Source organism: Sinohyriopsis cumingii, chromosome 16 (assembly GCF_028554795.1).
Source record: "Sinohyriopsis cumingii isolate HCF-2022 chromosome 16, ASM2855479v2, whole genome shotgun sequence".
Lineage (NCBI taxonomy): Eukaryota > Metazoa > Mollusca > Bivalvia > Unionida > Unionidae > Sinohyriopsis > Sinohyriopsis cumingii.
Genome location: NC_142976.1, coordinates 75,069,172 through 75,081,049, shown reverse-complemented (window position 1 = coordinate 75,081,049; position 11,878 = coordinate 75,069,172). Strand labels below are relative to the sequence as shown.

General features: G+C 34.7%; 1 protein-coding gene across 1 annotated transcript; it reads left to right on the top strand.

Annotated features, from left to right (window-relative positions):
- Positions 1-2,315: 2,315 nt before the first annotated feature.
- LOC149780801 (uncharacterized) lies at positions 2,316-7,457 on the top strand. The gene is made up of 4 exons (XM_089936416.1): positions 2,316-2,430; positions 2,898-2,987; positions 3,493-3,639; positions 6,238-7,457. The coding sequence occupies exons 3-4, from the start codon at positions 3,542-3,544 to the stop codon at positions 6,452-6,454; spliced, it is 315 nt and encodes a 104-aa protein (XP_089792542.1). The 5' UTR covers positions 2,316-2,430; positions 2,898-2,987; positions 3,493-3,541; the 3' UTR covers positions 6,455-7,457.
- The last annotated feature ends 4,421 nt before the right edge of the window (positions 7,458-11,878 follow it).

The following is an 11,878-nucleotide window of genomic DNA, read 5'->3' as shown; positions in this document are numbered from 1 at the left end:
TTTTAAAAATTATTTTGTATGATGGCCCCAAGATTGTCATCTTGAACGCGTATTTCCGGACAATGATCTATACAATAACAATTACGGAATTAAATATCAGCACTCAGTGGCGTCAACTGCGGATGCTGGGGGTACTGACCGCACCGGGTGACACCATCAATGGCGATGACACCAAAAATGACTGTTTACAAAAATTTGAATTTTTTTCAGGAAAGTAGTCCATGGGGGTAACACCGTGAGTTACGGCACATGACTGTTTATAAAAGTTTTGAATTTGTGTGCAGGAAGTAGGTCAATGGGGGTGACACCATGAGTTACCGCACTGGGTGACACCAACCCTAGTGACGCCATTGTCATCACGCATAATATGCAAGAACGTTCATGTACAAATACTGTTCGCGACGTTTATGACAAATTACACTTAATTAATACGGTCATATATTCTATTTATGGTGGAGCTGTTGAATGGAGGATGATACTGAATGAAAGCGAGAACTGTTCAAAGATATTGTTTTATATTCAGTTTATTAAAATGAAACATGTGCCTAACGGACGATGACTTTGTCTCGAATGTCAAAACCTAGCTTTCTTGAAATACTTTAAGAAATATGAAATTATGCATTAATGATTGGCTTTTCGACATGAACTAATCATTTTCAACATAAACGATAACCAAATGATTGATTTCACCCGATGAAAATTTAAAATTATTACATGTTTCTACTCGTTTGTGTATGAATTTGTTTATGCATCAGTTTCATGATGAATCGCTTTGTTTATGAAAGAATAATAATGATGATTGAAATTTCAACGAATTATTTGAATAAATGGGGGAAAAATCACGAATTCTCTCTCTTGCGGTTGATACACAATCAGAATGTGATGTATTATTATATCCTTGTGAACAAAATAAAACGTGCCTTCGTATTTATTGGTATATGACGGGTTAAGTGTCTATGGAATCAAAATGGCGGATATGGAAGTGCACACGTTTTGTGACGTTATGTGAAAACAACAAATTACAAGTGAACAACCTCTATATCTACCAACATGTACATGTATAGAGGTTGTTTTCAAACAGTTCTTAAATGCTTCGACTATCACACTTTTGTGAAGTTTAATAAACCTAAACAATTGAATTGCTTGTTTATATGGACTGCAGTAATTATTTGTATCTGTTTTAATTCCATTATTATAATCTATATACTCCTATCGGTTAAAATTAGTATATAGTTTTGCTATGCTCATCGGAAGAAATTTAGCCAAAATACATTTTGTAGTAATCAAGCACGTCACATAAACCTTAAGAAATGTCACGCAGATGAAAGAAGCAAACAATTATTGTGCAGGATTTATGTAAGTGTTATGGCATTCTAATCACACTACAGTTCTCTTAGATTCGCAGTATGGATCAGTAACTCATAAAACGGCAAGAAAATTAAGCAAAAATTACGCTAATGAAACTTTCAAACCTAATCAAACGAACTACTACTTTGCAATCGTAGATAAATATTAGTATTTACAGTAGTACAGACAATTAAAAATACAGTAATATTGAAGATACATTAGGAAAGATAAGGCCTCAACCGTTTCTTTTCTCTAGCTCACAAAGTGCTCATTTATCCTCCTGCAAGTGTAACGTCTCTTGACACATATAATGAAACGTCGCAAGGCATAATGGGAAATCTTGTATTATTGCATGTGAAAATATAAGGATGTCTCTTTTCACATGTCATTATTGGAAAAAATATGAAAAATAATTCACTAATAATTTTCTATATTTGACATTTCATTGCATAATAAAGTTCGAATAGTTTTTTTTCTTTATTTTAACTCATGATAAATAAAAGTTGTGTAGGTAATTACAAGTGACATATATTATACATTTGTATGTAGGTTTTAATTTTCATATTTAGATAAAAGAGCATGAGAGGATATTCGGTAAGTCAAAGGAAATATCATTTCCTGTTGCAACATTTGGAATATCAAAGCAAAAGTGATAGACTGAATTTCTTTCAAACGTTTTTAATGATAAAAGTCCCACAAGACTCCAAAAGTCCTACAATACTCCAAAAGTCCCACAATACTCCAAAAGCCCCACAATACTCCAAAAGTCCTACAATACTCCAAAAGTCACACAATACTCCAAAAGCCCCACAGGTCTGTCGCATACACTCAGAATCAAAAGGAGAGTATCACTGAAATATTTAACCCCCGTTTGATACTCTATTTGATAATCAAACTATATTTGAAATACCGATGCACATTATTATTATTATTATTATAAACCAATCAGTTTATCCGACTGGCACTACTCGGACTACTAGTATGGCCTGCTGTGCCAGCGCAAGTGTGTCCCGATGCCGTACCAGGAATTTCACTTCAAGAAGCAGGATTTCTTCCTGCTGATGCAAGCACTTTGTATCCAGAGTAAATATGAGTAGTTACTTACTTGTGCATTTCTGTAACCTTTATGTCTTTAAGAAAACGAAGGTCATCGCATTATTGCAATTTATTTTAATTTGTAAGCGTTTCGTGTTAAATCTGGACTACTATACCCTCCCCCACTCGCTTTGTTGCTAAATGATGTTACCACTTTTAAGTACTTTGTGACGCAAGAACATAAGCCTAACTGTATGATAATCACTTAAGACATCCCTGCTTATGAAACACAATTTAAAAGAGAACTCTAAGAGGCGAAGAGATATTACGTGTGTTATGTGTGACATTGAAATAAATTATCCACAAACAAGCAAGAGTTGTAGACTTTTCATAGCAGTTATTCCAGCATTGTCATTGATTCCAATATCGCCTACGTCGATGCTGTCTCACGCGTTGATGACTACAAATGGATGCGTAATGTAATATGTCGATCTTTTCTTCATCATGATTTCAAGAAAGACAGTCACAGACTTATTATCGAGACAACCCGCTGAAATACAGGAGTCAATCATATCCTCGCAGAACGAGACTAATGCAAAACTGAGGTAGGTAAAATTTTAACATTTCATAAGTTCTTCCATGCATACATACACTGTAACCTACATACATGTTTGCATACATACATACATACATACATACATACATACCTGTCGTATGTACATACTTAAAATATTGGAGGAAAATTTCAAATGGAAGATTAGTTCATTTTTTGTAATATTGTATGGAACATCTATAAGGTCACAGCTGTTGAAAGCACTGATTTAAAGACACCGATGTATGTGGATTTATCTAGGGATGATAGGGCAATAGCTTTGAATATAAATAGTATGCAAAGAAATGAGTAAGAGAATTCCGTTTTGGACACTATCAAAGGTATCAATATTTAACTTGTTTCTATTCAATTTTTATAAAGAGTATAACACACGGGTCCATTTATTGACATTTATTTTTAAAAGGAATGCCTTTCCAAAGTCTCTTCCTTACACTTTCTCTAGCTGACCTACTTTATTAAGTACACATTTTAAAAATGGGAATGTATTTCTTTTTCAGCAAGGCTTTCGGTTTGGAGCAGTACTTCCGTGGTTTGTGCCCATCCTGTATGTATGAGCTCCCGAGGAAATGGTGGTTCTTCTACTACAACAATCGCACGATGAAGTGTTTCTCTCTGCAGCCTCTTTACATCAGACGATGCACATCGTAAGTTTATCAATTTAGACCGCTCGTTATATGTTGTCACGGTGGTAGAGTGGCTAAAGTGATAAACTTGTGACTAGAAGACGTGGGTTCGATTGTAGACATATAAACAGAGCGCATGAACACGTTTGTCCGCGTGTCCTTCCTAGTACATTTACCATGCTCATCTTCTTAATTTCCTCTTTGTCTTTGCGATTTACCATTTCCATTTTATCTGGTACAGACTTTCTTTTACTACGTGTGGCAGCATGTATGTCTTAGAAATCATATTGACTCCACTGATAACTCTCACTGTGTTCTTTATTTCTTCTGTGTTTGTCAAGGTTATGTTTCTCCGCGTGTTAAAAGAATTATACAAACAAGCAATACGTAACCAATTTTAGTTTGTTTTCAAATTGGTCTATGACAACCGGGAAGTAGTTCCTGCCTGGCAGCTCACTTTTATTTACTTTTGTATAATTATTAAAATGATGCAAACCATTAACTGTGTTTCAAAGCATTATCAGGTCATCTGCCTATATTGTTATTTCTCTTGTAATGATTTTTCGATTTCCTTCAAAAATATAAATAGGTGATACAGGAGTGCTCCTTAAGAGTATGTCTTAAGTAAGGCATGCCTAACGTTAGAAGGTATTTCAGCCAGTTAGAGACATATGAACCCGAAATCCATATCGGCAAGGCACCTGATACACCAAAGTTGCTGACACACCAGTGCAGTACTAAAAAAATGATCTATAGGCGGGGAGTTATGTTTTTATTCTAGCAATATAAGCTGACTTGGGTAAGAAGGTCTCAATCGCAGATCAATGTAGAATCAAACTTTATATGTTTACTTTTGCAAAATGCAATACGACTGGCATGCATATATGATGTAATGTGAAATTTACATAACAATAGCCTCTTGAAATGCATGTAGCCCTGACAACAAAAATTCCATTTTGCACGTTTCATTCAAAAAAAATAAATATGGAACTGTTTAGTTTCCTCAGGTTCAAGTGTGTTGTTCCAGTGGAACAGTAGTACACATATATGGCAATGCACGTAAAACATATAAAAAATGAATATCATTCAAGGCTGACTGGCACGCTATAAGAACTATATCTACTATTCTCCGTCAGTCGTGTTCTAGGGGCAATATGAAACTACAATGCATACGTTATGTGATACAAAAGGAACTTCTTTCTCAGAGGTAACAGGTCACACTATATGAATTTCTTCGATCTAGAAATCCAAATACGCACAATAAGTACACGACACGTGATAGAAAAAATCAATTTATAGGAATTACGCAGATTCTGAACAACGAAAAGAATATTACTGCTTCAGATAGATTACTTGTCGCACTTCACTTGCCTCTTGGCGCTGTTTCATTTTCTTTAAAGACTTCTTTACAAAAGGAAACAATAAAACTCAATGAGCTGTGTCCTCCATCCCTTTGGAAAGCTAATTTCTGCTAAAACAATTGATTTTGAAATCACGTATGATTTACTCCGAAGCTGTCGGCAAAGTACCTTAGGACAGTTTTTAACCTTTTTAATATTTTTAAGGCACCTTACAATAACATACATTAAAAACTATATTTGAAACAAAATAGGTCACCTGCATGAAAGTCTTTTAATCTCTTTACGTTATTTCAACCTTCTTGCAAAGATCAATAAGTCATACACGAGGTTTCCCTGAAGGTTAAGGCTGATGTAGCACGTGCTGAAACAGGTTGGATGACCTATCTGCAGATGTTAAATAGATTGCAACGTACATACATTTTTTACCCATTTCAACGCTGCATCAGACTTTTCACTGATTTTAGAATAGTGTCACCCAACATGAAACTGTATCAGCCACATTCGGCTATCGTTATTCGTTTCAGCGTTTGATGTTCTAAGCATAAAGCAATAACTTTCAACGTCGAACTATTCCAATATGCTTGTAATCGAACATGACATTTACATTATGCATCATCCAGACATTTATCATGGGCATCATTTAATTCAACACTGAGGTGTCTACATCACATGGACATTTTATCTGCTATTTTTTACCCCATATATTCTAAATTAAATAGACAAAGGATACAAGAGGAATAAAATTGCAAAAGGGTGCTGCGGTTCATAGATAGATAAATTTGTTATTTGCATAAAATTAAAAAAATTCCCCTACATTCTCAACAAAAAGCCAAACTAAGAGGTTATTTAATTTTATCATCATATCATCTCATAGTTGCAATACTCATAACAAAATTGCAAGAAATTATAGATCGAATTCTGTTCTTCCGCTCATTCGTATGTTGTTTTTTATATATATTTTCTACATACGGCTCAGTCCGTTTGAGGTGGAAATTTACAATTCTGAGATATAATTTGCAATATGTTTGATAATGAGAAAACGAGAAAATACGGATATCGGTATTAAGTATTTCCACCGTAAAGGAATACCATAGTGACACAGTAACATATATAAGCAAATTATTGGGCCAGTTATATGACTGTTGATAACTTGAAAAAGCGCAGGATGATTTATCTTGGGTGCAGATATTTCATTATGATTGCTTGAATAGTGAATTTAGTAATAAAATTATACGAATTATTTTAAAATGTTTTTCAGACGTATATGCCGCATGTTCATATACAATTCGTGCTATCGATGTGTTCTTGAGTGGCTCTACCAGAATTTCTGGGCTGTCTGTGTGGATCAGAGAGGCAGTTGGTCGATCCGTTATCTAAATATCCGACTGCCTACGTTCTGCAACTGCAAGCGCTACAACATATACCAATTTGAGACGTGCCAAGTCACCGGAAATGTCCTTTCCGACCCCAACTAAGCGATAAACTAGAAAAATTCCAAAGTGTTCCTTTCATATAAAATTTATCGTTCCGGATTCTCGCTGTTATAATAAAGGAATTGTATTATTTGTATACACTGTACCGAGAGACAATATGTGTGCATTTTATTCTACAAGTGTCTGTATGCCTTCTGACAGTCTGAAGAGTGTATACCTGTTTCTTATATAACGACGATATTACCTTTTCCTACGTGAATAACGGATATATTTCATCGTGAGGTACATGAAAAGCTTCGAGTTAACATATATACTTTTTTGTATTTCAGGATGTAACATATTCAGTATTTACCCAGGAAAAGACAACATTCTTCATTATTACATACGAAAATTGTTCCTGAATAGAAGCAAGGAAGATTAAACTCACTGTTCAGTACATCAACCCCACCCCTTTTCGTAAATTTCACTTCACTTTAATTAGCTTATCATAGAAATAATCACAACTGAAGAGCACAGTGATATTTTGTAGACTAATCTGTTGCGGTAAGGTACATCTTCCACCTTTTTCTAGATTATCTGACCACAAAGCATGATCAATTCAGTAATGCATCACACGGGGTTCGTTATTGTTGTTAAAATAATGAAGAAAAATAACTTCGATGAGACGCGAACAGCGTAACGTCAAATTATGTAGCCAAACATTTTCCAGTCTGAAATATGATGTAGCTTCCTTTTTGTCTTGCTAACATGCTCGTTTTTCTTGCCGTAGTCTAACTTCTGTTGGCACAGAAATTTAAGCGTTGCGTAACATGATGAGAAATCATTTACTGTCACCTGCGAAAATATTAGGATATATTTTTCACATAAAAGTATGAGGAATGAAAAGAGATGAAAATTATTTAGCAACAAATTTTTACGTTCACACTTAAGCAGATTATATATAATTTGTACGACAGTGTGCGTGCATAAACCTGAGTGTCTTTAAGTGATTTATGTAATATATTCTGTTTATACGTTGAGCACCACGTTTGAGATAGGATGACCAAATCTGGTATCCTATAATAAATAAAGATTATTATTATTATTATTATTATTATTATTATTATTATTATTATTTCATTTGTTCGTTCTTCTCGACAACCTACATTCTAAAGAACATCTCAAGTTAGATAACCCCGCAAAATGCACTGGTGTAAGCACTGTAAAATGCAGAAAATGAACCAGCAAAAGCATATATATTATAACTATGCAACAAGCTGGGGTGTAGCGACCAATACCCCAAATCTTCCAATGTGTAATGACCAGTGCTTAGTTATAAAATGACCTAGACTAAAAGTACTGCGAAAATCCTAAAACTATCATGGCGACTGAAAAAAAGATAGGTTGTTTTACAGTTTAGGCCTGGACAAACGGCAATACCAAAATTCCGAAACGTATATGAAATGTTGCGGAGATTAAAAATCCACCAATATAAAAATTGTAAAGAAAATTTTCAAAAATTGCACAAACAAAAAAATTAAGTGTGAAACTTACACATTACCATTTTCTTTTAACTCAATCTGAATTCAGCAATAACTGACGAAAGTCCGTACAAATGTAAAAATTAATAATATTTACAAATTGTATAAATAAGATACAGAATTTTAACAAACATTGCTAACAAATTTTAAAATTGTACGCAGTTTACAGTGACCAACACCCCACACTTACTAACCAACGACAAGGTTAGTATGACCAAATCCCATTCACATACCACACAACACCTACACTAACTATCCAACATGCCATTTTGTGTCCCTCAGTACGTGCTCGAATATCTTATCTATACATAAATAAAACAGTTAACACAAATAAATACTTATTTACGTATTTTCGTGAATAAGAAATGAGGTTTTATAACACATCACATTAGTCTTTGTATTTATTACTTTTCTTTTTAGTATTTCTTCACTGACATGGGTTCTTGTGCTCTTTCTTCTCCTTGTCTCGCGTTCCTACACGGTCAAATTTGAAGAGTTCAGATTTCAAGTTTCAGCAGATGAAGCAGCAGTCATCATTACGGATTTAATGGAGACAAATTAGCGAAATGGAAAGGACATCCGAGCCTAATATGAAGAACGTTTGAGACGAATCTTCGTTCAAGCCAGTTTGCTACCAGTGTGATACTGTATCGTGTGGCATAAACGATGCAGTACTACATTCCGCTCTACTATCGAAAGCAATGCCGTTCATGTGCCATTCATTGGATCTCATCCATGCATTCACAAACTAAATTGGACGAAACTAGCTCATCAAGATTTACAAATCAAAGAGGAATTGCACGTTTCCTTGGCATTCCATGGCTATTGTGATTTGGAAAACCGATTGAAAAGGTTCAAACAGAGGCCTAAAATAATTCTGAGTGAATCAGGGTTTGAATACTTAGGACGATGAGAAAATGAAGAGCGTTTAAGTTGTGGTGTGAAGATCCAGGAATGAAACTATGAATATTAATCTTTCTTGGAGCATGCCAGATGGTCGCCATCCTGTTTCTCCCTTTGTGGGTCATGATTATTAATCACATGGATACTTTAGTAGTTTACCTTCGGAACTGCGAGAACAAATTTACAGAGAGCTTGTACATATTCAGGTAAAACACAAGGAATAATTAGATTCTTTACGACTTATACGTGTCAACCATTGGCGTCTGAATGTTATGCGAAAACTGATTAGTTGCAAATGTTCAAATTGTCAGATATTGATCATCTACCCAGATCTGGTCAGAATTTGGGTGTCATGACTTCTGCCTACAATGTTGCAGTGATAATTAGAACTCTACGAGAGAAAGACCTCAAAGAGGTGGATGACTAAAAGGATTACAAACATACATTTAAAAGACGTATCGCCTGGGTGAGATAATGACGGAATGTCCTCTCTTTGCTGTAGCATCAAACGTGTGAAGATTGCATTTTTTTTATTAAAAAAAAGAAGATATTTTTGTACATGTTTAGAAGAGCACATTCAGAATCTACCACTGTAACGGCATGAACGTAATTACAGATAGTTTCTCAAAATTCAAATGAAACACAAACTCAGAATCATTTCTTGTTATATAAACTATTGATATTAGATAAGAAGACCGACTCTATGGTGAGACCATGGCAGGCAAAACCTTCACGTGGATATAGAGCTCTTGATTCCACAACTTCTGCCTTAAGTGTGGTACTTAATTACATTTTTGTAAACTACCAAAATCAACTCCCTGATATGCGAAAACGCATTTACTGAGATTTCGTAGAGGTTCAAGTTAACATAAACGAACTATTTCAATCAAAAACAACGAATAATTATTGGTAGATGTTTTATTTTACGTTTTCTTCTTAAATTTAGAGTGTGCACTAGCTGTACCTCATTTCTGTTTAGAATGTCCTTTAGATTGTTTGTCTCTTTTACTTTGTTGATTCCATTTTAATCATGAATGAATAATGGCACCTCTTAGATCAACATCCACCTGGCTTAAAATAAACTGTATTTGGTTTGTGTATTGATTTCTGGATCAACCAGTTGTGTCAATGTTACTTTATGTTTACCTAATAAAAGCCTTTGCCTTATGTGGCATGCAAATTTTGCAATGTAGTAACCGACGTGCTGTCAAAATGAACCGCTTTTTTAAAAAACTAGCTTCAAACAAATATGAAGACCCTTGTGCAGTGTTGTGGCTGGACGATGAAACGAAATCATGTTGATCACTGTCAGAAAGAAAATAAGTGAATGATATTGTCATAGTTGGTGTTTTCTTAAATAGACATAAACTATGAAGTTGTTTTGTAAATGACTGTATCTCCATCCTGACAAAAATTACGATGGTCCGATGCACGTTTTCTTTGCTGAATTAAATTTGGAGTAATATAAATAATACTAGCATTATAATGACTTCTTTTCCGTGTAAACCAAGTTTTAATTTTGTTTCGTCTTGTTCTAACATGTCATCGACGAAAGATGACAACATGCATTTGAATAAAGGCAGACATAATCACCTTCCACTTCGCGAAGAATTTATTTTATCTACTTCACGAAAGGGATGGTTCTTGATTTTCTTTCAGCAACATCTTTCAGTAGCAAGTAAGCTTTTTGCTGCTCTTTGTAACACCACACAATATGAAGTGCTGTATGATATAAACAATATCGGGCATGCATGAAACACTCAAAATGTTAGAACCATGGCAAAGATTCGTTGCCTCACGACTTTGACTTTCTAACATTTTGTCAATCAAGTTGTTTTAAGAATTGGAAGAATTTGATCAGCGACACAAGACATTTTATAGAGCTGTTATACTTGATATGTCATGGTGTAGCAACCCAAAATCCACATTTGCAAAATAATCCAGAGTTCATGTTTTTTCTTTTATTCATCGGCATTACGTATTTTATGGAAAGACATTACACTTATACTCTTGGATCTTATGGAAGGTCGAAAACAAACTTTAGTTATTTGCACAACGGTGGCCATCATTGGTATGAACAACGAATGCCACATTTGACGTCTAATGCTAATATCACACTTACAACAACAATAACAGTTGTTGAACATATCTGTCCCATACGAAAACGTTGCATACATGTGGACAAGTATTACAACGTTTTCAACTGTTTCATAAAAAAGTTTTAGACGAAACAGATAAACTTACTCTGAAAACTTTTCAAGTCATAAAAAGTGATGAAAAAGAAAAGCAACAAAGACGATGAAAGAAACAAACACAAAAACTGAGGAAAAAAGAAACAAAAGATGTGTCTAAAACTCCGTCTGCTTCTTTTGCTCCCTTAGTATGACAACTTTGTTGACACCTTCCCCAACTCCTTGACGAGCAAAATGAAAGACTGAGCCTAAAGGATGATGTAGATGCCTTTCTCAGAAAGACAAATAAGAGAGAAAGAAATAAAAAGGTAGGCAAAATATTGATGATTACACCAACTCTACACGTCTACCATTGCATTCCAAAATACCACACGAGCAATCAAAGAACAGTAACAATCCATGCATGTCTAATGAAAAGCAACAACAACAGCAACAGGATTAATACACTCGTAGCCAGAATGTAATACATTCATACACATACTGCTGGTTACGGGGGAATTCAAATTCGTATCATGCAGTCACATCTAAGCTAACAAATTAACATCTGCCAGATGCACGATAGTAATTACAAAAAGCAATCGACATGTTACACAGACCCATTCGAAGAAATTCTTTCAGAAGGCAGTCAAAATTAGCTGGAATAAATCATGTTCAGTGGCAAGCAGATTTAGTCAAAGTTTTTTATTTAACGTCGTATATTCGCTGTTGCTATTATTTGTTTGTGTCGTAAAGATTTTTCAAAATCATGCAGACCACCGAATTTCTAAACCAACCCTTTCAAAAAGAATTGGAAAAAAAACGACTCATTCTTTTTCATTGCTGCAATCCTCAAATCAAAGCCATTGGTATAG

Excerpts from the sequence above, each read along its gene's own strand:
- LOC149780801 (XM_089936416.1), top strand. The coding sequence starts at position 3,542 with ATGTATGAGCTCCCGAGGAAATGGTGGTTCTTCTACTACAACAATCGC. Across the intron at positions 3,640-6,237 it reads TACATCAGACGATGCACATC|ACGTATATGCCGCATGTTCA; the intron begins GTAAGTTTATCA and ends AATGTTTTTCAG.